At 44.7% G+C, this 27,635-nt stretch overlaps 9 protein-coding genes across 9 annotated transcripts; 5 read left to right on the top strand and 4 right to left on the bottom strand.

The window, feature by feature from the left end:
• Positions 1-31: 31 nt before the first annotated feature.
• On the bottom strand, positions 32-3,741 carry V2V93DRAFT_375029 (uncharacterized protein). Its single transcript, XM_066911382.1, has 4 exons — positions 3,201-3,741; positions 2,857-3,018; positions 2,644-2,799; positions 32-2,585 (listed from the first exon to the last, which is right to left on the bottom strand). Exons 1-4 carry the CDS (start codon positions 3,658-3,660, stop codon positions 271-273), a joined length of 3,093 nt encoding a protein of 1,030 aa, XP_066763619.1. The 5' UTR covers positions 3,661-3,741; the 3' UTR covers positions 32-270.
• A 162-nt stretch (positions 3,742-3,903) lies between these two features.
• V2V93DRAFT_350303 (aspartyl-tRNA synthetase) lies at positions 3,904-5,874 on the bottom strand. Its single transcript, XM_066907965.1, has 3 exons — positions 5,731-5,874; positions 5,530-5,659; positions 3,904-5,475 (listed from the first exon to the last, which is right to left on the bottom strand). Exons 1-3 carry the CDS (start codon positions 5,823-5,825, stop codon positions 4,018-4,020), a joined length of 1,683 nt encoding a protein of 560 aa, XP_066763618.1. The 5' UTR covers positions 5,826-5,874; the 3' UTR covers positions 3,904-4,017.
• Positions 5,875-6,207: 333 nt separating this feature from the next.
• Positions 6,208-7,516, top strand: V2V93DRAFT_394858 (small GTPase superfamily; the record flags this gene model as incomplete). The annotated part of the gene is made up of 5 exons (XM_066912510.1): positions 6,208-6,238; positions 6,296-6,469; positions 6,526-6,596; positions 6,657-6,996; positions 7,055-7,516. The coding sequence occupies 5 exons, from the start codon at positions 6,208-6,210 to the stop codon at positions 7,087-7,089; spliced, it is 651 nt and encodes a 216-aa protein (XP_066763617.1). The 3' UTR covers positions 7,090-7,516.
• V2V93DRAFT_388429 (uncharacterized protein) lies at positions 7,283-8,630 on the top strand. Its single transcript, XM_066912329.1, has 2 exons — positions 7,283-8,054; positions 8,119-8,630. The coding sequence occupies exons 1-2, from the start codon at positions 7,612-7,614 to the stop codon at positions 8,516-8,518; spliced, it is 843 nt and encodes a 280-aa protein (XP_066763616.1). The 5' UTR covers positions 7,283-7,611; the 3' UTR covers positions 8,519-8,630.
• Positions 8,631-8,676: 46 nt separating this feature from the next.
• V2V93DRAFT_388427 (uncharacterized protein) lies at positions 8,677-14,752 on the top strand. Its single transcript, XM_066912328.1, has 6 exons — positions 8,677-9,048; positions 9,140-10,011; positions 10,066-10,298; positions 10,464-12,902; positions 12,963-13,148; positions 13,200-14,752. Exons 1-6 carry the CDS (start codon positions 8,954-8,956, stop codon positions 14,547-14,549), a joined length of 5,175 nt encoding a protein of 1,724 aa, XP_066763615.1. The 5' UTR covers positions 8,677-8,953; the 3' UTR covers positions 14,550-14,752.
• A 1,362-nt stretch (positions 14,753-16,114) lies between these two features.
• V2V93DRAFT_85130 (major facilitator superfamily domain-containing protein) lies at positions 16,115-18,542 on the top strand. Its single transcript, XM_066912810.1, has 2 exons — positions 16,115-16,847; positions 16,903-18,542. Exons 1-2 carry the CDS (start codon positions 16,500-16,502, stop codon positions 18,385-18,387), a joined length of 1,833 nt encoding a protein of 610 aa, XP_066763614.1. The 5' UTR covers positions 16,115-16,499; the 3' UTR covers positions 18,388-18,542.
• On the bottom strand, positions 18,460-20,462 carry V2V93DRAFT_375015 (MFS general substrate transporter). The gene is made up of 4 exons (XM_066911381.1): positions 20,003-20,462; positions 18,925-19,948; positions 18,752-18,872; positions 18,460-18,696 (listed from the first exon to the last, which is right to left on the bottom strand). The coding sequence occupies exons 1-4, from the start codon at positions 20,341-20,343 to the stop codon at positions 18,560-18,562; spliced, it is 1,623 nt and encodes a 540-aa protein (XP_066763613.1). The 5' UTR covers positions 20,344-20,462; the 3' UTR covers positions 18,460-18,559.
• A 1,188-nt stretch (positions 20,463-21,650) lies between these two features.
• On the top strand, positions 21,651-26,251 carry V2V93DRAFT_350290 (uncharacterized protein). The gene is made up of 3 exons (XM_066907964.1): positions 21,651-22,067; positions 22,125-24,743; positions 24,804-26,251. The coding sequence occupies exons 1-3, from the start codon at positions 22,026-22,028 to the stop codon at positions 26,019-26,021; spliced, it is 3,879 nt and encodes a 1,292-aa protein (XP_066763612.1). The 5' UTR covers positions 21,651-22,025; the 3' UTR covers positions 26,022-26,251.
• V2V93DRAFT_375006 (uncharacterized protein) lies at positions 26,108-27,548 on the bottom strand. Its single transcript, XM_066911380.1, has 4 exons — positions 27,360-27,548; positions 27,118-27,290; positions 26,882-27,044; positions 26,108-26,825 (listed from the first exon to the last, which is right to left on the bottom strand). The coding sequence occupies exons 1-4, from the start codon at positions 27,416-27,418 to the stop codon at positions 26,456-26,458; spliced, it is 765 nt and encodes a 254-aa protein (XP_066763611.1). The 5' UTR covers positions 27,419-27,548; the 3' UTR covers positions 26,108-26,455.
• Between the last annotated feature and the right edge of the window lie 87 nt (positions 27,549-27,635).

Here is a 27,635-nt window from a genome sequence, read left to right as displayed (position 1 = left end):
TTTTTGACAATTGTCTAGAGATATTGCTTGATGATGAATAACCACGGATGATTTATTTCTACCGAGAGTGCAAAACAATTCATGTGGATACTGCCGTTGCCTTCCTTCTGATCCGCAATACTTCTCTGAATCTTCTCTTTGATTACACAAGTTTACTAACATCAATTTTTAGATAGAATCACACTAGTTATACAATACACAGAACAATATCACAAAATAAGAAGTAAACACTAAAAGTAGCTAAAAATACACATTCGCAAAATTACAAAATTAATTCACTTTGGTAGCAGTCGCACCTAGAAACTTATTCAATCTCAACATCGTCGCATTCTTTGCCGATTCAACCTCGACACTTAATTCCTCGTTCTGACTAGTCAACTCCTCAACTTTACTATCAGCATCTTCAAGTCTGATGCGATATTCCGCTAATTCAGTCCTTGCCGCTTTGAGTTTTTGCTCGGCATTTAGTTTTGCTGCGCGAGTGGTTTCTAGTTGTTTTTGCAAAGACTCTGCACGACGAGTCGAGTCTGCGATTGCCAGCTTGACTTCTTCAAAGTCGGTAAGCGATTGAGTCTGCTTTGATAGCTTATTGATCTGAATCTTCATGGCAGTATTAAGCGTTTCGCTCGCGTCAAGCTTGTTCTGCAAATCTTCAATCTGAGCCTGCGCTTTCGTGAGTTCAGCAGTAGTGCCTGCGCTCTGATTAGCAATGTTCTCCAATTCCGATCGATGCTGCTGAATCTCAGAGTCAACATCCGCAGTTCTAGATTCCAAATACTGAACTCTCTTCTCTGCAGCCGCGAGCTTAGAATTACCTTGCTCTAGCTCATCGTGCTTGGCAAGTAACTCCTCGTGTTTGGAGTCCAGCACCTCACGGTGCTGTTCGACTTGTAAAGAGGCTTCATCAAGCTCACGACGCGCGCTCTCAAGCTGCTCTAAAGTTAAAGTGTGCTGAGTATGCATGGCAGCAAGTTGATCTTCGAGTTCTCGAGTACGTGCGTCAGCTTGCGTCTTTGCGTCTTCATCCACAGACATCGATCGTGACTCGCTAGTCTGCATATTCCTCAATTCTTCAGCCTCCTTTAACGCGGCATCTCTTTGAAGTTCCACCTCCGCAAGTTTTGCACTTGCTTCAGTAATCCGGTGATGCACGCTCTTATGCACACCCTCAATCTCAGCCTTCATCGCCAAAATTGCCTGAACAAGCATAATCTCCTTCTTCGTTCCCGCTGTTTCATCCTCAATCACCACAAAATCACTCGGTCCAGTGGGTTTGTAGCCTGTCTGTCGCGCAACCAAAAGTTCAGACTCAAGCCACCGATTCGTCCTTCGCAAACGCTCAAGTTCAGAGTACTCTGCCTGTCCAACTGCGATCGCCGGCTTACCGTCAAAAGATGCGCGTGCCGACATATTAGGGGTATTACCTGCCGACTGCGGAGTCGGTGCGCGGCGCGGATAGGAAAACATGATGTCGGGAGACATTTGCTGAGGAGTGGTCACCTTAGCCTGCTGCATTGCCGGTGACGAGCGCGTGACCAGCGGCTCATCACTTTCCGGGAATGCACCGGGGACGATAGATGGAGACGTCGTATGATTCCTATCTGTGTTTTCTAGCGGTGCGGGACGCGAGAGAGCTCTGTCTGCAGCAACGGAGTCAGATGCCACTGTACGCGAGAATACGGAAATCTCACTGCCATCGACATCGCGAAGCGATGGCGAGTTTGAACCTAAATTTTGCGCACTTCGTTGAGTGCGCAATTCAGCACGAGTGCCAGCTTGCTGCTGAGACGCGACAAAGTCCGTGGTAGGAGCGGGAGCAGTGTTATATGGCGGTAAAGGAAACACCATGCCGCCTTTCTGCGGCGATTGTCTAATATACGGTTGCTGTACCATCCCACGTTTAGGCTTGCGAAAAGGGTCGGGCTGCTGCTGGTAATGCTGCTGCTCTCGGGGTGGCATGGTCCGAGCATTGTTTTCTTGTGACCATTGAGATTGTTGCTGCTGCATCAATATTGGCGATTGCTGATCTTTTCTTTGCTTTGGCGGAACTTGTGATTTCTGCTGCTGCAATAAAGGATTATTAACCTGCTTTTCGGGAGGATATCTGATTCTTGCAGTGTCAAGTATATAAGCGAGTGTCAGATCGTCTGCCGTTCCCTTTCCAGGTTGGCCACCTAGAGTTATAATCCGCGTTCCAGCCACTGACATTGAATGTCCAGATCTGGCACTAGGCGCAGGACCCATATTCTGGAATGTATACCAACGTCCGGTGGAGAGTCTTAAGCTCGAGAGCAGACTTAAATTGCTCCCATCAACGGCACGGCCACCGTAAATATACATTAAATCGCCAACAATACACGCATCGTGACCTTCACACGGACGTGGTATGTAGCCTACACAAGCAAATTTAGTCCATGTGCTCTCGATTGGATCGAAGCACCACGTCTCGTTGAAGCATTCTTGCCCATCTGTACCACCAAATAGGTACAGCTTTCCACCAAAGACGGCCATGGAGTGGTTTGTACGCGGGGAAGGCATGACGTTGTTGACTGGACGAACATGTTCCCAGTGAGAAGGCTCAGAGCCTAAAACAAGTCAGTTGCGAATTTAGGAATATTCAATTTTACCAAATATGATATTCACCATTACTAAGATCAAAAGAGTAGAGATCGTTGAAAAAATGCTCATCGCGTTGGCCGCCAAACACGTAGACTTTGGTGCCAATTATGCTTAGTGAGTGGCCGTAGCGACCGCCAGGCCTCGGGCCAGAGGTTTCTGCACGCGTCCATTTTAAAGATGCTAACCAAAGTAAGTAATAGAAAATCATAGCAGATGCATATAGATAAGTGTACACACATATATTGAATGAATATAGATTATCGTCTAGCGCGTCAGTCGCGTTTACTCGAGTATCACCGCCATACACAAGGAAAGCATTGCCAATGAGCTCTGACGCATGGCCACAACGTGGAGAAACAATATCGTTTGTCTTCTGAATTTGCTTAACGTTTAGAGAGTCTAGGAGTAGTTTGTCAATTGTAAGCATATTGTTGTGGCTCGGCGCGTTTCAGATTCTTATTGATATTTTTAGCCATCTTGACAAATGTCCAAATGTGAACATGTTCGACAGTTGGACAAGATTAAACAAGAAATATGAATAAATCAAAGAGAGCGCTTGCAAAAGAGACAAAAGTACCCACCTGTTTCAAGCATCCAAAGATCGTTCATCGGATACGCGCCTCTCAGTCCGCCAAAGATCAACACATGATTTTGTTTCGTCGCGATTTTGTTAGTCGAATGACCATAGCGGGGAAACGGTGTAGCAGTACCTCCAATAGATCTTCTTGACCACGGATATTGAGGAGGCTGCTGCTGCTTCTGTGCTGATTTCTGCTCTACGGCAGGTACCACCCGCACATCCTGCTGCGCGCCGGAATTTTGCATTGCAGCCAGATCTTTTTGCTTCGGACCAAGGTCACGATCTTTTTCTTCTTTGCTGGTTAGTTTGCCTTGTGGTTCTTTCTGCGTAGCGCTAGTTTCAGACGCGTCGATTGTTGTCTCGCCAGCCGCGTCGATGCCAGCGCTCGACGCCGACGCGCCGAGATCGTTTCGCAAGCGCGCGTCTTTTGTCCGCTTTTTGTGTAGACCCAAAAAAGCCATTCCAAGAAATAGCCGATAATACTTCTGATGGAGGAACGGGATACAATATAAGGAAAGAAGATGAATGTGAGTGTGCGTGCTGCAGAAGTTAAAGGAGAGGTTGGGCCGGGTATAGTCAAGAATGAACAGAGCCGCATTCCGTACGCACACGCCTCCCTCCTAATTTAGTTTTCTCAAAGTTAATTTTAGCTTATCGCCATTGTATTACCTTACGTGACGTTTACCGGTCAGGCTTATTTCAAGCTTGATTCAGGCTCAGACCGTTGACTATATTGTGTATATTGTACCCCAGGTAATATTGTCTGATTATCCATTTTGTAAACTAGTATCTCTATTCTACTTACACACCCACCGTATTTACGGCCGTAGTCGACGCGGGTCGCGAGGGAACAGACTCGCGCGACGAATATTTTTCAAGTCAAGGAAGAACATTACAACACGCTCCAGACCAATTCCTCCTCCTGCATGAGGGGGTGCTCCGTACTGGAACGCGTCGATATAGTCCTTGAATCCCTGCTCCTCAGGGTTCAATCCCAAGTCGCGCATCCGCTTCTTGAGCAAATCAACATCATGAATTCGCTGAGCCCCAGAAAGAATCTCTTCACCGCGCATAAAAAAGTCGTAGGAGTTAGAGTAATTAGGATCCTCGGCATCAGGCATCGTGTAAAATGGTCTCGCAGCAGCAGGGAACTTATCGAGAATATAAAAGTCGGTATCGTACTTGTCCTTCACGAGCTGGCCAAGGAACCGCTCGTTATCAGTGTTTAGATCCTCAAGCTCAGGAAGATCGCGGCCAGCTTCACGCAGCATGGCAATTCCTTCTTTGAAGGGAATTCGCACCATCTTACCGTCTTTGGGAAACTTGAATTCCTCAACGGGGTACTGCCTACGAACAAGAGCAATCTCGCGGCCAAAGCGTTCACGCAGACCAGTAAAGATATGGTTAAACAGACCAACAAGAACATCAATAGCCTCATCGTAATGCTCCTCAATTGCCATCTCGAGATCGAGGCCGACGAATTCAGTCATGTGCCTATGAGTGTTGCTGTCCTCGGCACGGAACACAGGTGCAATTTCAAAAACACGCTCAAAATCGGCCGCAATAAGCATCTGCTTGTGGAATTGGGGTGACTGAGCAAGAAACGCCTCCGTGTTGAAATATTTAATCTTGAACACATTGGCGCCACCTTCTGAGGCGGCCCCCATCATTTTTGGTGTGTGTACCTCTGTGAAGTTCAAGCTCAGCAAATATTCCTTGAACAAAGTGCAAACGCCAGACTGGATTTTGAAAATTGCCTGATTTGTAACAGTGCGCAGGTCGATAACTCGGGAGTTGAGTCGGGTGTCGAGGTTGACGACCGGAAGACCGGCTGCCTCTGCCTCTGCGTCGCTACGAGACGCGTCTTCAATCAAAATTGGCATCTGATTAGGCGTCTCAGCAATGGTAAATAGCTGAGTAACTTGAATCTCGACGTCCTGTACAGTGGCAGAACGGATGAGTTCCGGTGCCTCAACGACAACGCCATGCACAAGGACGATACTCTCGAGCGAGATACTTCCTGCCCACTTAATAAATTGCTTTGAAACCGTGTCCTTGTTAGCAACGAGCAGTCCCTGAATAAGAGAACTCTGCTGACGGAAAGCGAAAAAACACATTTTGTTTCCCTGCAGGCGCGATGTGTGAATACGCGCACGGAAAACAACCTGAGTTCCAGCCTTGGACTTGTCAAGGCTCGACACTTGGATTCGAGCGATTCCAGTTTTATCTGTGCTCTGGATCAGTGGCATTTTGCCGTAACTTCCAACAGAATAATCCTAATTTCTCTTATTAGTGACTTGCAGGATTTAATCGCTTATTTTAAAACATACAACTTCATTGGCTTCTTTTGCTGCTTTCTCTGCTTCAAGCTTAGCAGCTTTCTCTGCCTTCTTGCGCTCTTTCTCACGGGCGGCCTCCAGCTTCTTCAAAGCCTTTTTAGAAAGAGGTTGTCCATCCTCTCTGTAATTTCGTTAGTTCAAATCATTGTACTGTGATGTTTAGTCGTTCCATTTTGATCTGAGATGACTCACCCAAGCACTACCTCAGCAAGAGAGTCTGCGACGCTCGAAGGGGTCGCAGCTGGTGTCTCGGTAGGAGTATCAGTAGGCTTCACTTCTTCGGCCATTTCGGAGCAATTTTTGACAAAATTGAGCAGAATTTAACGAAATCAAGAGACTGATTCAATGACTGGTAATTTGATGGCCGGTGTCGCCAATTATATTTTTTTTCTCATCACGTGACTAGTTTATATTACAAGCCCCCTTGTTGACAACAGAGCAGCGTAGCGGACACATAAACAGTTGTCCGATGCTGTCCAGGTAAAGCTAGTCGTTGTGCCATAAATCTCTATTATCTATAATCCGTTGTGGTATTAGAAACTGCACGTCTAATAACGAAATAGAGAGATACTGACAAGTGATTCTATAACTACCTTTTAGGTAGTTAGTCAAGCCGCTGCAGAGCAATCAACCATCAATTCGAATCAGGACTGTTGATAACAAACAACAATGCCTCTATGCGGCAGCTCAAAAAAGCCAAGTACGATCAATTTTCATTACGTTGGAGTATGCTTAGAATGCCACTAATGTTTGATAGTGTCACGTAAAATCGTGATATTAGGGGATGGTGCTTGTGGAAAGACCTCCCTGTTGAATGTCTTTACGCGTGGTTATTTCCCACAAGTTTATGAGCCTACAGTGTTTGAGAACTATGTGCATGATATTTTTGTGGATGGAACGGCTGTTCAATTGTCGCTTTGGGATACTGCGGGTACGAAAAATTTTGCGCCGATGTTATAGAGCGTTTACTGACCATTCTTCCTCCAGGCCAGGAGGAGTTTGATAGGCTTCGGTCATTGTCATACACCAACACGCACACAATCATGCTTTGTTTCAGTGTATGTGTGAATTAGTGTATCTAATGTGCTACCAATATTAGTGCTAACAAACTGACAAAGATCGACTCGCGTGATTCGCTAGAAAACGTACAAACGAAATGGATTTCTGAGATTGCGGAGCATTGTCCGGGAGTCAAACTTGTTTTAGTTGCTTTGAAGTGCGATCTACGTAGTGCTACGACCGACACAGACGCTGCTCAATCTGCTGCCGCGGCGTCAGGGTCTCCTGCAGCAATCGCGGCTAGTGCACGAAAAACGTATATCAGCTACGACGAAGGTTTAGCTGTAGCGCAGAAAGTGGGTGCTTTAAGATATTTGGAGTGCTCAGCAAAGAAAAATCGAGGAGTCAATGAGTGTTTTACAGAAGCCGCGAGGTGCGCACTTAGTGCCAAATCAAAGGGTAAGTAAATTATTATCTTACTAGCTGTTGAATCTGACACGCTGACATTGTGACACAGACGACCCTCCAGATAGTAGTTGTACGATTATGTGAAATTGAGATTTTAAAATGTATGATATTGTGCGCAGAGACCTCTTCAAAGGTGCTGTGCTGGATTGTGGGGGACGGGGCATAGCGTCTGGATTCTCTCTTCTTGGTGGCGATGAGTTTGCTTCCAAGTCATTGGATAACTGAGTTTGATCATGATGTATTTCTACTACTTGATTATAATATACGAGATTGTATTGGAAACAAGAACTGCAGTGGACGGCGAAGGAGTAAGTCATTCTGCCGATGATAAACTCCACAGCGTAGTGTATCGACTGCCTATCCCGTACGTTTTTAAGACGGCAATCGACACATTCAGACTCTATTCACTAGCAAGTAGTGGATGATGTACCTCTAGAGGTAGGTCTGTTTAAGGCTATTGAGGCTGTTTAGGTACAACACCCGTTGCTGACAGTTTGGCGTATCAATCCAATTGCGCTAACTAAACAAAAACGCCGAAAAAGATAAAGGTACCGCGGCAACCGGCAATCAGGAATTGATAAGGACGCCAGCGTTTGACTCAGTTAGATGAGCGATTCTGCACTGCTCGCAAGTCGATTTGCTGTCTCTATTGCTCAGACAAAGGCTCTTGTCGCTTCCTGGCTAGACGAAAAACCCTCTTCAAACTACCCCGCTGATATCTTAAAAGCAAATGGTTCTGTGCATGGTAGTTTGCGTCGCGGGAGCGTACGCGGCAGAGAAGATTCAAAAGCGCAAGGAGAAGAAGAGGATGCTGGAAGCACTGGCAGAAGATTCTCTGCCGGTTCCCAAAGCAGGGGAGAAGCCGCTCAGCAGGACCATCAGCCAGGAGACATTAGTCGCACAGGAGACAAAAGAAAAGGGAGCAGAGACGATGTCATTGGCCAGCTCCTCGGCACCGAAGAAAGAGCACAAGAAGTTTTGGAGAACGAAGACGAAGGCATGAGTGGAGAGCTGCACTTCTCCAAGAAATATACAGTAATTGTCGGCAGGTGCGTTTTTATTCACATTTTTGTGACGATCATCAAAAGAGTGGGTTTAACATTTAATCTATAGAGGAGGAATAGGAACGCCGGCGCCAGAGGAAGAAACAGTAGAGGCAAAGGGTATGCAAGCCACCTCATATCGGCAGCGGAAAACTATGGAGTTTATGCAGAAACAGATTCAGAAGAAGGCTTCGCGAGAAGCGCAAGCAAGGCGAGTCGCATCAAAACCGTCATCGGGAAATGGCTATAGTGGTAGCAATCGTAATGAGGACGAGGACGAGGACGATGAGGAAGAAGGCAGGAATTCGATCGGGTTACGGCGCAAAGGTAATACGGACGGGAATGCTGTTGAGACGAATAAGCGCAAAATGGGCTCGGTGTTGGATGAAGTTTTACGACAACGTCAGGCACCGAAAAGAAAGAAAAAGAACAAAAAAAAAGACGAAGACCGACGAAGATTGAATGAATGAAATGATTAATTGTATTTTACGTAGTCAACTAGTAAGATAATATACGGAGTTTGAATTGATAACAAATTGAGTTGGATGTCAAAGGCACGGCTGAGCGGCGCCAAACCGATACTAGACCACTAGCTTCAACGTTGGCTGTACAATGCTAGGTGGCTGTCGTTCTGTATACATTTTATAGAACTACGATATGTCATGCTGGATATTTTTAAACTGCTTTTCTTATATTAGCCATCCAATACACATCAAATTGAACAGCGCCTAATCCTAAACACGCGTTGAACACGCGTACGGCTCGCGTCGTAAATGACTGTGCAGGAACCAGGAAACACCCTAAACCCGAACACGTACTTACCCTTGCCGTGCCTGTTGTTCGTCGCTTCTCCCGTCGCGTAAAAAAGCTCCGGTTTTGTAGGAGTCTTTTCTTTTCCTCTCTCAATGACGAGCCTATCTGAAGAGCTCCAGAAGAGTTACGGGCGAAAGCGCTCGAGACGGGATCGTCCGGTGTTATATCGCGATAGTGACTACGACTGGTATGTTGCTCGTAGACCGGTTCTCGCAGACCGTTGCTCACGAACCGTACGCGTCTGTTCTCAATTTCGGTGTACTAACAGTTACTCGTAGGAGTGACAATGGCAAAGTCCACAGCACAGCTGCGTCGTCCAGAGAGACATTTCATAACGTGGAGACCGATGAGAGATTGCAATCGCAAATGTCGTTTCCATCTGAAAATAGATTATCGTGTTCTGAGTCTGCCCTTTGTGCCGCTTTCGACACTACTACTATTACTACCACGTCTTCTGTTGCCCTTAAGAATGACGCAACTAGTTCCATTGTTCTCGATCTGCCTATTAGATTAAAAGACTGGGAATCGTCTCCTCCTACTGCAGAATATCCGACAGGTCGAACGCAGCACAAGAAAACTACTTCTGAGATATTGATGGAGAAAATGCTGCAGGAATTACAAGCTGAGCAAGACGAGGATTTGCGTCGACGGAGCATGATGGGAGAGTCACTCATTCCAGATTTAACTGCTTCTCCAGTGGTTAATCGGATTAGATTGGCGGAGATAAAGCCGGTGCTTACTCGAGCGGATTTATCTTCAGAAGAGGAAGAAACTGATGCTTGTTATCAGTCCGACTCGGACTATAGCATACAGGGAGAACGAGATATTTGCCTAGACATTGGGCAACGAATTGAGCGTGAAAATCAAACGAGTATTGCGTCAGGCAGTCCACTGCAGCGTAGTATACCTTTATCATCAGATCGTCAAAGTCAAGTTGAATCAGAGGATGATGCAGATTCGACTAATATCACGCCCTTCATTGCTATTCCGAGCGCAGCTGCTGTTCCATTATTCAATTTTCAGAAGTGCTTTAATGAAACGAACCTGACAGCAAGGAAACAGCTCCTTGCCAGTGCATCCTCGGCTGAGCGAAAATTTGAATCAGGACTACAGCACTGGCTGCTTTACATGAACGATCGCCGACCGGACGGTAGGATTTGGATTTCTTGTTGTATTAAATTGATTGTTGCTAATATAAGCCTAGTGGAACCGTTCACTATGTCTGAAGTTCTAGAGAAGTCGTTTCAGCATTTAGCAGCATCTCCTCATGCACGCAGCCTACGTCCTCAATCTGTTTCCCAGCATGTTTTGAGCACAAAAACGGGAGAAAAGTCAGCTGTGATGATCGGAAAGATTGGTAGAAAATCGAAAGGAATTTTTAGTTCCTCGAAAATGTTTGGTGGTAGTGGTAGTAGTTCAAAGTCTACTGACAAGACGGTGAGAAACCCTTGATTTGATTCAATAATAGATATATTTGTTTGCGTACATAGCTAAGTGTCTATTTGCTTAACCAAATTTTGCAAGTGTCAATGTCTCGCATTCATTTAATTATATTTGACTGAACACATCTATTAAGACAAGATTGCTAATTCTTCTTTATAGGCCTCGACAGTCAAAATCACAAAGGATACCCCCCAATTTATAAAAGACAGCTACATTGCTTCAATTCAGCGAAATTGGAAAAGTGATAGCGAGGTAGAGATTTATTCTGCACAAGTCACATACAATAACAGTCACCCCCTTCCTCCGACTCCATCAGAAACCAATGAAGATGGAGAGATTGATGATACTGTTTTTGACGAGCCGCTAAAAAAACCCGCTTCTGTTCGATCTTATACACGGCCTCGATATCTATCGACTGGATCAGACAAATCTGCTCCCGTATCGGAAATGGACTTTGATTTGTCGTCTTTACTGGGCGCCTATGAGGATAAAAAATCTATTCGAAGTACAAATAGTATGCCACCAGTAGCCAAACTGTCTCATGCAAGTCAAGAAATCTTTTCGTATGATGAAGATTCCTCGACAATCAATTCCACCCCGGTATCGACTATGGAACCGTTGGCGACTGCGTCATCGTCTATCCATGAGCGTGCGCAGGATCCTGAAGTGCCAGTAAAGAAGAAGCAATGGATCTTGGATGTCATTTCGGATTCTGCAGAGATGCGTTCGACTGATCGTTCAGTTACTACTGCTATTTCTAAACAGGATTCAATACCGTCATCGGACTCAACGCGAGCGCCTAATCAACAGTGGCGCTCATTTACTGCGCCTACTTCAACAAAAATTGACTTGAATAGAGTTGCTACTATGACCAAGTCCTTTATGGCTGAAGAACTTGCGATTTTGGACTCGATTGGTAATTTTGATCTCGATGGTGATGCTCTCTCCTCATTGAAGAAACTTGAAGCGCGTCGAGAAACTAATAAACGGCCCCTGCTACCTAAAATTGATGCAGATATTGAAACTAAAAGTTCTAATTTGAAAGATCCGGAGACAGAGTCAGAATCTAAATCAGGATCTATTAGAACTCGGATATCTTCTACCTTGATTTCGTCTCTTGAAACATCAGCCTCCAAGAACAAGGATCTTCCAACGCTCCAGACGTCGTCGACACGCGATTGTTTGAATTCTTCATCGGTAATGGAGACTTCGAGTCCGGCAACGACTACCCGGACATTAAGTCCTGTAGCTGGGTCGCCGAATGGTATCGTTCCTCGGAAGCAGGTTCCTCGGAAACCAATCCCACTTACGTCACCTGTACATTTGACTGCGTCACCCTCCCATTCTGCTTTAGAACAATATACCGCTGACCAAAAGTCTCTCACATCTTCTCCGTCGTTACCTCTTGATGAAGAGCAAGGATCTCCGATTGCTGACCAGAAGAGACTACGCAAGAAACTGTTTGGTCGATCGTCAGAGCATAAGCTTACATCAAATAACTATAACGTCTCTCCCGATATGAAAAGCTCATCCCAATTTAGGCACAAACTTCGGGACTTCATGCAGATGGATGCATTAGGAGTGACACCAGATACTCGTGAGCAGGTACTGCGCCAGCAGCAGCAATCAGCCAATTCTTTGCCATCATTCGAACGGGCTGATTCAGCGAAAATGAATGGCTTGTCTGGCAGTCCGAGTTTCAATGTGAAACTTGGACTGAAAGGCCTGCGAGGAAAACTACAAAAAAAGGGTGCGAAAGAGACCGGAGAATCGAAGAGCGCGAGTTCTTTTTTTTATGATGACCGGCAATTCTCTTTTGATTCTACTAGGGACGAGAGTCAGCTTTCGCAATATGCGTCACTACAAGAAGCATATATTCTCAGTGATCCTGATACGATGCCAACGTCGATGCCGGCGACGAAAGCCTCTGGTCTAGGAATCGCTTATTCCCCAGAAACCGATTCTCCAGGAAAGTTCGCGAAGCGAACCGTCGATCCTGTTATGACGTTTCAGCAGACATCTAAAAGTACTTCATCTGCTGATGATCTCTTGGATGTGCAATCGGGTTCTAAGCTATCTGACTCATACGATGGTGATGCCGATCGTGCCACTGATGGTATTTCTAAACTTAGTGGGACTGGCTCTGAAGCCGCAAAAGCTACAATTCCTACTCGTGGGGCTTCATTAACTGGTCCTGGTTCAAATGCTCCCATCAGGAGAGAGGCCGATACAGGATCTATCGAATACGTCTCTGAATCAGAAGAAGATGAGGATCTACAACACGATACCAAAGAAATAGAGGCAGATATCCCAACGACTTATAAATCGCCTCCTCGCGTTGCGCAATCTGATCGCGCAGAGCTTATCATATCTTCTACAGAGTCCATCAAATCGGATTCACAAATGCCAGAGTCAGCTGCTTCGGATCGAAGCTTGACGTCATTTGGAGGACCTTTGCCATCTATTCCATCGCTTGCTTCGCGTGGTACTTTGGCAAAATCGGAAAGCTATAGTACTGTCTATTCTTCGCTCGAAAAGAAAAGTGCTACTGGCTCTGAGGCTCCACTTTCGGCTACTAGTGAACAGGAATCTGAAGAGGTTTGTATATGTCTTTATGTTCTAGTTTTTCATGACAGATTGTTGACCCAGCATATTCAGTTTTTGGATGCTATTGAAGAAAGGGTGATAACTCCTTCTCAATCTTCTCCCTCAAGGTCGATCCCAGCTGAATCGATACCATTATCCTCAAGTAATCCTGTAATGAAAAAGGATATCTCTTCTCACTCGCTGATGCGCAGAAAAAGAAGATCATCTATGCCTGAGTGGTCTCCGATTGCTACAATGGTATGTTTTTTCAAATTGTTTGCGTTACAAGACATATACTTATTATTTTAGTTTTCTGATAATGCTCCTCAATTACCGCTGCTTGACTTTGATATAGAGCCAAATCCGGTTTTCGAAGAAAGCACTCAACTATCAGATTCGACTGCACTAGCAATTGAAATTGAGACTGCTTCAGTGCAAGAGCCTTCAGATTCCTCTACTGAGAAATCTATAATGAATAAATCAGCAACTGTGGCCAATATCTCTGCGAAGAAAAACATGGACAAATTTACATTAGATGTACCCACGAAATCGACGACTCTCGTTCGTCGTCACCAAAAATCGAGGTCTGATACGGAACTACCTACTCTTGCAGCCACCAAAACAGATCAAGAAGAAGACGCTGCAGCAGTTGCTCGAGAAACTTTGCAAAACAAGATGGACTTTGAGCGACCACTCATGCCACCACAATCTTATCGTGGTGTTAGAATGGAGTCAGGACGGCCTCAACATATCCCATATCATCCTCAAGGTATACCGCGTTACCGTGGCGGCGGCAGAGGGGGTCGTGGTGGAATGGCTGGTCCTATGCCTGGTCGTGTGCTGAGATTGCCGCCAGAAGAGTATTATCTTCAGCATGAAAACTACGTTGCAGTTCAACGACCGCGACAAAGATTCCCAGGCCAGCAAAGACCCATGTCTCCAATGATGACTAGAAGACCCATGTCTCCTGCCATGATGCAGAGACCCATGTCTCCTGCCATGATGCAGAGACCAATGTCTCCTGCTACTCATAACCAGCGCCCAATGTCTCCTGCAATGCACCACTACCCGCAACGCCCAATGTCCCCCGCTATGCACTACCAACAGCGTCCGATGTCTCCTTCTATGCAGCAGCAAAATCGACAAGTGCCATCTGCTCGAGGTGCCCTGATGATGCGTCCCCAGCGTGGAGGATATATGCCGCGCAACGCGAACCTACGCGGGTTGCCGTCTGGGCAAGAGCTAAGAGCCGCACATGCAATGGACTCTGACGTGTTTATTCTTGATGTGGATCAGCCGCGAGCATATTCGTCGATGGGGAGACGACCGGATATGATGTCTCCGGGTAGAAGATATAAGCCTGGGTACCCGTCTCGGCAGAAGCAGCCATCGCAGCAATCACATTATGATGATCTGGATGAGTTTGATATGACGATGGAAATTGCGCGAGGATCGGATCAAGATAGGTACGGCGGCATTGCACGATTCGGCGCGTCGCCTGCCTCGTTGGCTCATAGTTCGGGAAGTATGGAAGATTCCGGGAATTCGAGTTTGGTTGGTGCCGAGAATGAATCCGCTCCTGGAATAATGCGTAGTTCTGCGACGACTGATATTGACAGTTCTGCTTTTAAGCCTGTGCGACGATATCCCAAGTATTAAAAGGCGAGTTGTGTATGATAGAGACGAGATTATACCTCTTTATATAGCTTTTGTATAATTTTTTGTTCTTTGGAATTTGTGAATGATTTATTCAGACGTCGTGATTATGTTTTGTGATATTGATTCGATGATATATGTGCATTGTAATATCTTTTGTATTTTACCTACTTTTGATCTCATTTCATATTTTGCATTTTCTTCCATTAATTTCACTTATAACGCAGTAGATCTAAATTATAGCCACATAGCCCTAATGCAATTCAAGCGCATAGTTTAGTACGGTCTGCACGAGCTTTAAATTACGATTTTTTGGGACGTTATCGGGATTTGATACGCGGCAATTCTGATATCTTGACTTGAGCTTTACGAACAGGTTATTTGAATCGAAAATAGTACTATAATATTAGTAACTAAATGATTAGAAACTATTAATGACTATTCTATGCGAAAACTTATACTAATTTGAATAGGAAATACAGCTGCATTGATAAATTCAATCTTTGTATATTAACGGCTGGGTATATTCAATTAACCGAAATGACGGGAATCTAACAGCTTTCGCTTGCTTTTACTGGTAGAGTTATGTGCATTGTCATGTAGGTGAATGTACAATACGTCCAAAAGAAAGTTAAAGCGTTTTTCTCAAGCCATCGGTCACACCTTTACTTTCCGACCGTGTCAGGCCGGAGCGACTGTCATCCTTGAAGACCAAGGTCGACGAAGTCAATCCCCAGTCCACTACAGAAACACATAAGCCGTCGGCTAACTTGTGCGCACGGTGACTGCATGAGAGTGAATCCGTTCTTATTCAACGCAGTGGTCAGAGCTGGTGCAGGCGGCGGGCACGGTTGCTCTGATGCTGATCTCTGGGCCTTATCGTCCTCACGGGCCAATCTAATCTAAAGCGCACAGATCCTCTGTGAACCTACACAGTTCTCAGTTCACAAGACTGATCTTCTTTCTCTTTATCAAATGTAATGCGTTTGCACTAGGCTATATGTGTACATCTTAAATGAGACACTTGCTTGAAAATGATAAAGAAATCTACATTCCTTTGGCTAATTATCGTTTACTTGTTATCAGCATTGTTCTCTTATTGTCCATATCGCTGTCTCATCTAGGGCTGCAACATCGTACTCTCAGTTGGGCTATCAGCTCGGCCTCTGCCAAGAATTCTTGATTACTGCCTATACTAGCCGTTGCATTAATAGTTAATCCTGACGCTTGCTTGACAGCGATCGCTCAGTCCGATAAGAGACTCTTATCATTTCTTGGACTGGATCTTATTAAATTTTAGGTTTGGTTACGTATACTTTGTCAGAAATTATCGGTTCTTGGCGGCTTGTTATTCCGGTTGCTATCCGTAAGTGCTTCATTTGCCAATCACAAGTCAATGAATATAAGGCTTATTTTCTGGTAATTGAGCTGTGAGAGACAGGCTGCTATCAGCTAGTTAACTATGTAGCCAAACCTGTTCGTCCTGCTGCTGGATCTTGGCACCAAAACTTCGTTATCATTTCCCAGCCTCGTTGGGTTAGTCTGGTATCAATTTTGATAGATGTTTGATACTAATTGCTAAGCGGTAGATAGCATGGCCAAAATTACCCCATCAGAAATATGGTAGTGTTTTAAATAGTTTTTATTATACATAGAGAAGGGAACTCGAAGAGAGGAAAGCGATATGTCGAAGCGACCTGGATCTCCTGTCTGAAACGTATTCGTGTGTCTAAACGTCAGAGCACAGGTACAGCGCTGAGCACATTTACAGGACTCATTTGCAGTATGGTACATACCCGAGGTACCGACGATAAGAATTGATTGATTGATTGAGTTTCTTAGGCCAACCACTAGCATTTCTGTCAGCTTCATAAGAAAGACATACGCTCAATTCCTTGTCGACTCTCTATTTCTTTGCTGAAAAGTTGAAAACGGCTCGCTATATTTCGAGCCATGGGTTTTCTCGAGAGCAAAAAGTCAGCGGTGGTCGAGACCATCGCCATTGAACCTGTCAATTCTATTACTGGTGGTATAAGCGTCAAGACTGGTTTCGTTGATGAGAATAGAGATCCGATTCCAGTAAAGGAGAACGTTTTCGCGGATGATCCGAATTGGAAGCCTAATACATTTCAGCGGTTCATGGGTTCCATCTGGGATACGTTCTCGAAGCCTCCTAATGAGCGCAAATATCTAATGAAGATTGATATGTTTGTCCTAAGTTATGCTTTGTTTTCTTATGGATTGAAATCAATTGATGTAAATAATGTTAATAATGCCTATGTCAGTGGTATGAAAGAGGATGTAAGATATAGCCCTTGTTATGAATTGTGGTCGAGATACTAATGATGTCTGAAAGTTGGGACTGTGGGGCCAAGAGCGCAATCTTTTTACAACCTTCTTCAACCTTGGCTATCTCATCGGTTCCACACCATCTCAAATCATCATCAACCGCATTCGTCCTTCTCTGTGGATTCCTGGATGTGAGATCGTTTGGTCAGGAATTGTCATGTGCATTGCCGCAGCCAAAAACGCTAAAACAATCTACGGTCTTCGTTTCTTGCTTGGTGTGTTTGAATCGTGCTCTTACCCCGGATTTGCATATATTCTTGGATGCTGGTATGGACCTGAGGAATTGGCAAAGCGAATGGGTGTTTATGATTTGGCAGGTTATGCAGCGAATATGTTTGCTGGATATATTCAGACTGGTATTTACCACGGCTTGAATGGCGCCTGCGGTATAGCTGGTTGGAGATGGATGTTTATTATCGACGGACTAATGGGTTTTCCTATTGCGTTATATGGTTTTTACTCAGTGCCTGATTTCCCAAACAATACTCGCGCTCGGTGGTTAAGTCAAAAAGATCGTGAGGTAGGTATGATAAGAATGGCGGCGCTGGGCAAGAAACCGCCAAAGAAACTTACACCCAAGCGATTCTTTCACATGTTTTTTCGATCGTGGAGACCTTGGCCCTTTATGGTTTCTTATGTTCTTTTGTGGATCACCGGAACTTCGTCGTATTTTAATTTGTGGCTGAAATCTTTGGGAATATACACTACCGAACAGATCAATCTTATTCCTACTGCGGGATATGGAGCTGGTCTGGTAACGGGCTTCTTGCTTGCGAATCTCTCGGATCGTACTCATGTTCGCTTCCCATGGCTTGTGTTAGCAACCACTATCAGATTTGTCGGCGCCGTCATTCTATCGGTATGGAACGTCGGTATCGGGGGTATCTATTTTGGAAACTTTTGCTCATACATTTCCGAGCCTGTATGGTCTCTTCTTCTGGCATGGGCAGCGGAAGAATTTCAGGATGATGCCGAACTTCGTGGATTGTTGGCCGCTGTTGGCAATACTATCGGCTCTGCTTTCAGTATGTGGACTCCACTTGTTCTTTTCCCCACGCCAAAAGCGCCTCATTACCCGATTGGGTACCAGGTTGTCGCCGCGCTTGATGTCGTTGACTTTATGGCTTTGGTTGCATTTTGGTATTTGTCTCGTCGTGAGCACAAGGTAAAAGGTTTGGTGAAGAATTCGTATGGTCTCTGGGTTCCCCGCGAGGAGTACCTTATTCATCTCGAAGAAATTGAGCGTAAAGGTATTCCCATATATGCCGCCGCCACCAACAGTAGTTCCGCAGATATATCCGGATCCAACGGTGACTTAAATGCAGAGAAAGTTCCCGCTGAAAAGTCAACGCCAATCAAGGAGGTCGCTGATCAGGACTCGATTCTTGCGCATGAGATTGCTGAAGTTGAGAATGCTGCCGTGGCTGCGAATGTTGCGACTGATGAAAATGCAGTATACACGTCTGAACAGCCCGCCGAAAAGGTTTATTAGTTTTTGTAGAACCATCGTAAATTTTTGTCAGGATTTTTGTCATGTTTTGTGGGATTGTACTTTTGCAATATATATATAGGTAGATGTAGATTAATCACTCGTCACTATCATACTAGATTACATATATCCAAAGAACGGTTTTGATCCAGTTCCATTTGTATTTCTTTCCAAATCAGACTCCTAAATTTCTTAATCCCACTAGTCTCCATTCGGCTCCAAATCTGTAAATCAGAAAGGACAAAGGAAGCAATGCCAGCCCAATAAATCCTAACAGGCTACTAGCCCATGCAATTCCAAGATTTTCATACACTAACAGCTGAGTAAGTCTCGCGTGAATCAAATCAATTTATAAAGTATTACTTACTGATTCTGGTGAATAGAGGGAATGCTGCGGCAATTAGGTAACGAAGAAGGTTGTTTGCTGCCAACGCGGAGGCACCAAGTAATGGTCCGTAACAATCTACAAGAAAAGTTGTGATTGAGAACTAGCTTATAATTAATAAATTTTTCAAAACTGCAACTATCAGAGGTTCTTACAAATAGTAACGCTAACGAGCATCCAAAGGGCACAGTTCCTAAAGCAGGAACGATCCAGTGTACTTCAGGCTTTGCAGACCATCCTACCCAAAAGAGAGAAGATGGCAATAGCACAGCTCCAATAAAAGCACTGTATAGTCTCCATTCAGCAGCAGGCTTGTCTCCTCGTTCAAACATCGCGCGGGCTTTGTTATCATAGAAGATTCTCTGGACAAGATAATGAATAGGAACTGATAAGGAGATTCCTGCTCCAACACCTATAAACACCAATCCGCTTTCGGGAATGGTAAAATGGTAAGTCTTGATGAATATATACGGAATCGCTTCAAAGAATCCCATCAACACGGCAAAGACAAATGACGAGTAGATGCTCAAAGAGGATACAATTGGATCAAACAGAAGCATTTTGATCGGTCGTATTAGAGTAATTATGGCAACCTTCTTCAATGCAACTCGCATTGGCAGTTTAGGAGGAAGGTTTTCACCTCGTCTAAGTGCTCGTCGTTTGAGAATGACGGGCATATATGATTCTGGGATGAATAGTAGCAGAATCAAAGTCGCGCCGCTAGTCATCAGATTCAGCCAGATAGTCCACTGCCAGTTCTTTGCTTTGGCAATATACCCGCCAACGACGGGTCCAACAGATGGGCCCATAAATGGACCAGTTGCACAAAAGTAAGCTAGAGCAATTCCCTGCTCCAATGGCGTAAAAACATCGGCAATTGTGCCAGCGCTGACGGCAAGCACAGGAGATCCAAATAAAGCTGCTAGAAAGCGACAGATCAAATGTCCAGCAAATGTAGGACTTAGCGCAGAGCCTACTGATATGCACATACTCAGTGGAAGAGTTATCAGATATACAACTTTACGCCCAAATACTTCTGAGATTGGGGCACCGAGGGTGGGTCCTAGAGCAAGACCAAGAATATAGAGGGACACAGACAGATAGGACGCAGTAGCTGACACACTATAATTTTGCTGTATTTCAACTATACCTCCGCTAATAATGGAAGTGCCTAACGTTCTATGAACATTATGTTAGCGTGCAAATGGCACTTCAAAAGGAAGCAGTACTTACGCTGTGAAGCAGAGTAGTCCGACGCTATTCAACAGATACATCTTCTTCCAAAATGGCCAATTATGAGGATCGTCAACATCATTAGGACCATCCCAACTCAGATCATTAGATCGAGATTGAATTTTTGGCTCTGTAGGTTCTTCTGCATCTGAGTCGGCGCGCGGTTGCGGTAAGCTTGGAGATCTCGAGCGCGACCTATAAGAGTTTGAAGATTGTACTGGGAGCGCTAGACCAGCTGCCAGGTCAATTTCCTGCTCAAGTGCTTTATTGTCTGATATGCAGTCAGTTGCATCTTTTTCTCGATACTCAGATGAGTAGATGGTCCCATTGTTGGTGCTCATGGTCAAGTGAAGCAAGCTTTGAAGACTAAGTAAGTAATCTGCCGATGACTACTGTGGAATGCAGTCGCATAAGAGACAGTTAAAAGCATCTCTTTATATTGACAAAAACTATGGATTATTCATTTACGGGTCTATAAAAAAAAGGTTGTTGAAGTCTTCTACCAATGGTAATGTAAAACCTCGGTTAGAATTCATTAAGAGTATTAAGCCCATACGTCATTTCGTGCTCAATATCATCGGGCTAGGGTTTATATATTCAATTATAAAGATAACTGATTATTCATTATTTCCTAGAGGCATCCCTTTTTGATCAAAAGCTAAGCTGGGGTCAGTTAGTCAGTCTGCCGTAGAGCCTACTATCAATCGATGTTGGCGGTCGTAGGTAGATTGAAAAATTTATTCTGTCCTGATTTATCCGAATATTCTCTTTCGGGCTAAGTATGATGTGATATGCGATGGCAATGGTGTGGAGTTTAATCATAGAGATGCTAATGGTTGAGCAAGGCAGTTCTGATAACGCGACATCTAAGCTGCCGGAGACTAAAGATGAGAAGCTGATAGCGAAGGAATATGGGAGAGTCAAACACAGGTCCCAAGGAATAACGGAAAGTTAGCCCGATGAATCAAATAAATGATTCGAGTATAGAGGGCAATATTGGTTTGGCAAAGTCAATCGATTTGTTTACTGATGTCAGAGCCAAGATAGTCAAGACACAGTGGCGCCAAGACAAAGGCGCCTATAGTGGGTATATACAAGTCACGTAACAAATAGATTCGTGATCTCATAGAAGGGATGCATAGAGCAGAAGGCAGTTCATTTCAGGGGCAATGGATGATGCAGGGTAACAGGCACGGCAACTGTCGAGATCCGGTGGAGAAGGAGCACAATGTGATTGATGACGCACAATGTTCCAGGTCCGATAGAGAACTTGACTTAGACTGCGGCCGGGGATGGGCTGTGCTGTGTTATCGTATCGTCTCTAGACAATAGTGCCTATCTTTGTTGCCAAACACTATTTTGCGCGGAAGGATGGTAAGAGCCATTTGTTGATAGATTTGTGCAGGGGCGTTGCACAGCCCCGCTGGAAGCCCTATCGAGGTAAAGCACCAAACCCTACTTCGCGAGGTTCCTACATATTCCTGCTACTCTTGCTCAGCTACTCGTTCTGATTTCGTGGCAAATGCGTAGTAGATTGTATGTATAGCCTGCTTGTAGAGTGTAGGCCTTTTGCACCGATTGGGAAAGAGAGCGAAAGGGAGTGGGCCAGACAGAGTCACCGCGCCAACTAAGACCGATCTACGCCGCCGTCGGCGCCGTAAGATTACCGACACAAAACATCTGCTCTTAACTTCCCGCCCTCCTTATCATTCCTCATTACTCTTCTATATCTTGGGGCCATTGTCTCATTCGCAGTGCAATTGCTCTTCTAAGGACGTTATACTCTCCAAAATCGAGGTCAGGCCGCCAGCTACCGTGCCTCTGGTCCTTACTCTGGTCTCTATACTATCATCCTCGCTGCGCCTTCCTCTGCTCGTTGACCTCGTCAGCTGCCTCTTCGGGTACGGCAATAGCCTCGGTTCTATAACTTTGGCACTGCCTCAGTAGATTAACAAACTCTCTGCTATTTCTTGGAAGCTGATCCTCGCTTTTGTTTGCTCCGGCTAGAAACATTACCCTAGTCATGCCGCGGCCAGAGCCTCCTACTATCAGAATAGACACTTCGGTATGCGCCCAGTTTCATATAGTACATCGACTTGCAGTTACTAAGACTCATACATAGGTATCTAACGCTTCTCCTCCTCCGTCGCCTACGCTCGTTAAGCCTGGGGATGGCCATCTCTCGCTCGAATCACCGTCGGGTGATCGCAGACCCTCTTCAGCCTCCTCAGATTTCTCAAACATGTCGTCACAACCCACGCTATCTCCATCCGAAGTATTGAAGCAAGCTCTCGAAGATGAGAATCCCGGCCTGCTCGAGGGTTCTCAGTACAAAGTATCGCCCAAACAGTTGGGCTTGCTCAACCACCACGAACAACAGGCCTTGTATATTTTGTACGAGCTCGGCGGTCTCGATGGACTTCAAGACAAGCTCCAGTGTTCTATCGAAACTGGTCTTTCTTCCGATTCAGATTTTTCTGAACGCAAAAGAATATATGATACAAACGTACTTCCTGACAGAAAAAGCAAGCCATTATGGAAACTTATGCTCTTGGCTCTTTCCGATAAGATGTTGATCTTGCTTTCTGTTGCTGCTGTAATTTCATTTGCTCTTGGAATGTACGAATCATTTGGAACACCACCAAAATACGACAAGGCTGGCAACGAAGAGCCCAAAGTCGACTGGATCGAGGGTGTTGCTATTTTAGTTGCCGTCGTCGTCGTCGTCTCCGTCGGTGCTCTTAATGACTGGCAAAAGGAATTGCAGTTTGCTAAACTCAACAAGCGCAAAGATGATCGTGAGGTTAAAGTCATTCGGTCTGGTAAGACGTGTTCAATCTCTGTGTACGACATTCTCGCTGGTGATGTAATGCTTATCGAGCCAGGTGATATGGTACCTGTCGATGGAGTCTACATCAATGGTCATGGTCTGCGATGCGACGAGTCTGCTGCTACCGGTGAAACTGACGCTCTCAAAAAAACACCTTGCAATGAGGCAATGGCAGCTGTCGAAAAAGAAGCCGGCAGTTCTTCGATTCATGCAGTAGATCCTTTTATTCTTTCAGGATCTAAAGTTCTCGAAGGCTTTGGTACTTTTCTCGTCGTTGCCGTCGGTCCTAACTCCGCCAATGGTAAAACGATGATGGATTTGCGCTCTGATGAAGGAGAAGAAGCTACACCGCTTCAAGGAAAGTTGAATGTTATTGCTGAAACTATTGCTAAATGGGGTGGTGGTGCTTCCGTTCTTCTGTTTTTCGTGTTACTCTTCAGATTTCTTGGTGAGTTGCCTAGCAATCACCAAACTCCAACCGAAAAGGGAGAGCAGTTTCTCAACTATCTTATTATTGCCGTCACTCTTATTGCGGTCGCTGTACCTGAAGGTCTTCCACTCGCTGTTACGCTAGCTCTTGCTTTCGCCACGAAGCGAATGTTGAGGGACAATAACTTGGTTCGTGTGCTAAAATCTTGCGAGACTATGGGCAACGCTACCACTATTTGCTCGGATAAAACTGGAACCTTAACTCAGAACAAAATGACTGTTGTTGAAGGTACGATCGGATTAGACACAAGCTTTTCTGCAAAGGTGGGCGTCTCTGCCGACGATTCTGCAGAGAAGAATTCTGAGTTTAAATCGTCTGTCACTGCTATTGGCGAAATTCAGTCGAGAATTAGCCCTCTTATCAAAACCATCTTGTCACAAAGCATATACTATAACACCACTGCGTTTGAAGATGAAAGTTCATCTGAAATATTCATCGGCTCCAAGACTGAATCTGCTTTACTTAACTTTGCTCGCAATTACCTCGCTATGGGTCCTCTCGCCTCGGAACGGTCAGATATGAAAATGACGCAACTTTTCCCATTCGATTCAGCAAAGAAGTGTATGGGCGTTGCTGTTGAGCTTCCCGACCCTTCGAATCCTGGTCAGACTTTTGTACGCGCCTTTGTCAAGGGTGCTTCGGAAATTGTGCTTGCGCAAGCCTCATCTGCTATCGTTGTTAACTCTGATCTTAGTCCGGGAGTGGTGGTGATGACTGACGCTGACGGTGTAGTATATACTGAAATGGACTCTGAACACAAAGAGTACGTCGCGAATCTAATCACATCGTATGCTGAGAAGTCCCTCCGCACCATCGGATTAGTTTATCGTGATTTCCCTTCGTGGCCGCCTGCTGGATTTGAGCTCAGTGATGACGACCCAAAACAGATCAAGAATTTTTCCGACTTAACTTGTGATATGCGTTGGGTCGGTCTAGTTGGTATCATGGATCCTCTTCGTGAAGGTGTCGTTGAGGCTGTTAAAGACTGTCAGCGTGCAGGTGTCGTTGTGCGTATGGTTACTGGTGATAATATTGTGACCGCCAAGGCTATTGCTACCGACTGTGGAATTTATACTGGTGGAGTGGTCATGCAGGGACCTGAATTCCGTGCTATGGATGCTAAAGAACGCGATGCGATGATTCCTAAACTTCAAGTTCTTGCTCGGTCCAGTCCCCAAGATAAGCGCTTGCTTGTGCAGCGGTTGAAGAAGATGGGAGAGACTGTTGCCGTCACTGGAGACGGTACTAACGATGCTCCTGCGTTGACTATGGCCGATGTTGGTTTCTCTATGGGCATTGCTGGTACTGAAGTTGCTAAAGAGGCTTCTGATATTATTCTCATGGACGATAATTTCACTAGTATTATCAAGGCTCTTTTATGGGGTCGTGCGGTTAATGATGCTGTCAAAAAGTTTCTTCAGGTGCGTGAATTAATTTTTTGGATGGCCTTTGTTTCATACTTTCCTAACTCTAAATTCTAGTTCCAAGTTACGGTCAACATCACTGCCGTTCTTCTTACCTTTGTCTCGGCTGTCGAGTCTTCCGATGGCGAGTCAGTTATGACTGCGGTGCAGCTGTTGTGGGTCAATCTGATTATGGACACGTTTGCTGCGCTCGCACTTGCTACAGATCCTCCGACGCGTTCTATGCTTGATCGTCCACCTTCTCCCAAAAATGAAGGTATGATTACATTGACCATGTGGAAGATGATGATTGGTCAGGCTATTTTCCAGTTGGCTGCTACGTTTACCTTACATTTCGCTGGACAAAAGATCTGGGGAATTGACGATGACGATTCTCGAGGATTACAGCGAATGTCCTCGGTTGTGTTCAACTCTTTTGTCTGGATGCAGTTTTTCAATATGTTTGTCAATCGCCGGCTTGATAACAAGCTCAACTTTCTCGAAGGTATTTCCCATAACTATTTCTTCATGGCTATAGCTGCTATTATGTGCGGAGGTCAAGTCCTGATTATGTTCGTGGGCGGAAACGCTTTTTCTATTGTTCGAATCACTGGCGTCGATTGGGCAGTTTCCCTCATTATCGGCGCATTATCTATCCCTGTTGGTATCTTTTTGCGCCTCTGTGTTCCTGATAGTTTTGCATATCGTGTTTATAGGCCGTTTGGTATTACCTTCCGTTTTGTTTGGGGTTGGCTTGTCAGAATTGTCTTATTTTTCTGGCCGTTCAAGAAGAAATCAAAGTCAAAGGACGAAGAGAATGAAGACTATGTCCCTCGTTCTCCTGGCGGTACCAGCATCTACGGTAATTATGAATGGAATCCCGCCATCGAGAAAGTTCGCGAAGATCTCATTTTTATCAAAACGATTCGCGGAGGCCGTGCCAATGAACTCAAATTCAAGCCAAGAAAAATATATCAGCATTGGAAAGCCTCTCGCAGTTCGGTGTCTGGAATCGCTAGTCCTGATCGTGCGGGAGCACCTAGTGCACTTGCCACTGCTATGCGTAAGCGATCTGGAAGTTCGCTTGGAGCGATGGCTATGGTGCCTTCTATCGTTGGCGGAGCTGTAGCTGGGTGGAGTCCGATTGAGAAACCAGAAAATGCGGCTGCAACTGAAGAGACTAATGATGGATTGTTGTCGCCTACTAGTGCCGCCAAGCATGGTCGCAAGGTTTCGTTTTCAGACTCTTCTATGACTTCTGGAAGAACAGCAGAGTCTGGAAGTGATAAATCATAAGGACAGCTGTTCGTGTCATGTTTAATAGTTTATTTTATAGAGTGATTGATTTCTTTAGTTTTGAGTGTTGTTTTGTTATATTAGGCGTTTTGTTATTATGCGGTTGATTTGTTTCAATTAAGAGTGTTTACTATGGCTATAAATATCTCTATGAATAGCTAAAGACAAGCACATTAACCTGATAAGTCTATCCATGTATAATCTTTGCAAGAAGCGTATAAATCATCATATTCAGAGTCCGTAAATGCGACTTGTAGCAGCAACTTTATACTTGGAAGTACCACTTAGCAATAGACGGCGTAAAGGCAAATCATTATCAGCCGCTTACTGACTGACAACGATCTTTGTTGGATATCGCAAACATCTTGTACGCGCAGCAGGTACGCTACACGATTTTCAAACCAAAAAAAGGAGAATTCCGAAAATGGGCAATCTCACTTGGGAAATTCATTTTTAAAAGGCTTTCTCAGTTTCGCGAACTTCGCATCTTTCTCCCTTCTAGTCAGTAACGGGGCTTTCCCTGTTTTACTCCAATCATAATATTTCCAATTCCTGAGTTTTCCGTCTTTGAATGTTTTCGAAGCACTGGCGCGGTCAAGACGTTTTGCTGTTTGTTCTTTGAGGAGTAAGCGACGTTTTTTACTCGGTTTCGATTTGGCTTTAGATTTGGGTGAAGTGGGCAGGAGAGGAAGGTGAAGGACACGCCATGGTTGAGACATCGCTGGCCAGGGAATTTTGGATTGTAGAAGTATTTCGGAGCCGGAAATCGCGCTGGAGGCAATTTGCTGTTTTCTGATTTTGTCTCTGTGATCTGTCAGTTATTTATTATCCTCTCTATATATTTCATGTTTAGTACGTACTGGTCGTCGACAAGGTAATAAGAATCAGGTCGCTTGTTAATGACAACAGTTGGTGCTCGCGGGATATCTTCTAATCCAGTTTCCAAGATACTAGCTTGAGGTTCTGATTCTTGGATTTTAACAATAGAAGTAGAAGTCGAGAATAAGCTGAATTCAAACTCATCTATATATATATACTAAGTAAACACTTATGAAGAAGAAAATAAAAAGATCGAGTGAAGCGAAGGAATGCGTACCATTATCGACTTCCATTTCCTCAGGGACAGAATTCTCCACAAATTCGAATTCGGCAGATACCAAGCTTATAGATTTGGTTGTATCTCTTTCAGCTTGCGAGACCTGTAAGTTTGTAATTTTTGAAAATTGCGAATGTGAGTCTGCGTCTTCGAAAAGACCAGCTCTAGATACTCTGTATTATCTCAATTAGTACGATTTTTTTTGTCATAATATTAAACAATATGGATGAATATAATCGTACATTTCCGTCTCTTTTAAAGGAGGAGGCGGTACCAGCCGACTTTTTCCAGGTTTTGCCATTCTTGTGAATTATTTGCTGCATGTTCTACAGAATTGAAGTACTGAATTTTTCACTAAAAAATATATGAACATCGTGCGGCTCATATATTAAACGCATGGCTCTTATTTTTCGTTGTAGTATTCTCGAATTACTCTGATAAGCACACACAAGGTATGAGTATAACATAAATGAATACTACTGTTCTCACCGAAAATTCCGCCGATAAAGGTATAATGG

Source organism: Kockiozyma suomiensis (assembly GCF_038497685.1).
Source record: "Kockiozyma suomiensis strain NRRL Y-17356 unplaced genomic scaffold V2V93scaffold_15, whole genome shotgun sequence".
Classification (NCBI taxonomy): Eukaryota; Fungi; Ascomycota; class Lipomycetes; order Lipomycetales; family Lipomycetaceae; genus Kockiozyma; species Kockiozyma suomiensis.
This window is presented reverse-complemented; position numbering and strand designations above follow the sequence as displayed.

Coding starts and splice junctions, on each gene's coding strand:
- V2V93DRAFT_375029 (XM_066911382.1), bottom strand. CDS start 3,660: ATGGCTTTTTTGGGTCTACACAAAAAGCGGACAAAAGACGCGCGCTTG. Junction 3,019..3,200: donor TCTTTGGATGCTTGAAACAG/GTGGGTACTTTT, acceptor AACTACTCCTAG/ACTCTCTAAACGTTAAGCAA. Junction 2,586..2,643: donor CTCTTTTGATCTTAGTAATG/GTGAATATCATA, acceptor GACTTGTTTTAG/GCTCTGAGCCTTCTCACTGG.
- V2V93DRAFT_350303 (XM_066907965.1), bottom strand. CDS start 5,825: ATGGCCGAAGAAGTGAAGCCTACTGATACTCCTACCGAGACACCAGCT. Junction 5,660..5,730: donor CTTGCTGAGGTAGTGCTTGG/GTGAGTCATCTC, acceptor ACGAAATTACAG/AGAGGATGGACAACCTCTTT. Junction 5,476..5,529: donor CAAAAGAAGCCAATGAAGTT/GTATGTTTTAAA, acceptor AAGAGAAATTAG/GATTATTCTGTTGGAAGTTA.
- V2V93DRAFT_388429 (XM_066912329.1), top strand. CDS start 7,612: ATGAGCGATTCTGCACTGCTCGCAAGTCGATTTGCTGTCTCTATTGCT. Junction 8,055..8,118: donor TATACAGTAATTGTCGGCAG/GTGCGTTTTTAT, acceptor TTTAATCTATAG/AGGAGGAATAGGAACGCCGG.
- V2V93DRAFT_388427 (XM_066912328.1), top strand. CDS start 8,954: ATGACGAGCCTATCTGAAGAGCTCCAGAAGAGTTACGGGCGAAAGCGC. Junction 9,049..9,139: donor CGCGATAGTGACTACGACTG/GTATGTTGCTCG, acceptor AGTTACTCGTAG/GAGTGACAATGGCAAAGTCC. Junction 12,903..12,962: donor GTGAACAGGAATCTGAAGAG/GTTTGTATATGT, acceptor CAGCATATTCAG/TTTTTGGATGCTATTGAAGA.
- V2V93DRAFT_85130 (XM_066912810.1), top strand. CDS start 16,500: ATGGGTTTTCTCGAGAGCAAAAAGTCAGCGGTGGTCGAGACCATCGCC. Junction 16,848..16,902: donor TCAGTGGTATGAAAGAGGAT/GTAAGATATAGC, acceptor GATGTCTGAAAG/TTGGGACTGTGGGGCCAAGA.
- V2V93DRAFT_375015 (XM_066911381.1), bottom strand. CDS start 20,343: ATGAGCACCAACAATGGGACCATCTACTCATCTGAGTATCGAGAAAAA. Junction 19,949..20,002: donor GGACTACTCTGCTTCACAGC/GTAAGTACTGCT, acceptor TAATGTTCATAG/AACGTTAGGCACTTCCATTA. Junction 18,697..18,751: donor CCCTCTATTCACCAGAATCA/GTAAGTAATACT, acceptor CTCAGCTGTTAG/TGTATGAAAATCTTGGAATT.
- V2V93DRAFT_350290 (XM_066907964.1), top strand. CDS start 22,026: ATGCCGCGGCCAGAGCCTCCTACTATCAGAATAGACACTTCG. Junction 22,068..22,124: donor CTATCAGAATAGACACTTCG/GTATGCGCCCAG, acceptor ACTCATACATAG/GTATCTAACGCTTCTCCTCC. Junction 24,744..24,803: donor CTGTCAAAAAGTTTCTTCAG/GTGCGTGAATTA, acceptor TCTAAATTCTAG/TTCCAAGTTACGGTCAACAT.
- V2V93DRAFT_375006 (XM_066911380.1), bottom strand. CDS start 27,418: ATGGCAAAACCTGGAAAAAGTCGGCTGGTACCGCCTCCTCCTTTAAAA. Junction 27,291..27,359: donor CCTTTAAAAGAGACGGAAAT/GTACGATTATAT, acceptor GAGATAATACAG/AGTATCTAGAGCTGGTCTTT. Junction 27,045..27,117: donor GGAAATGGAAGTCGATAATG/GTACGCATTCCT, acceptor ATATATATATAG/ATGAGTTTGAATTCAGCTTA.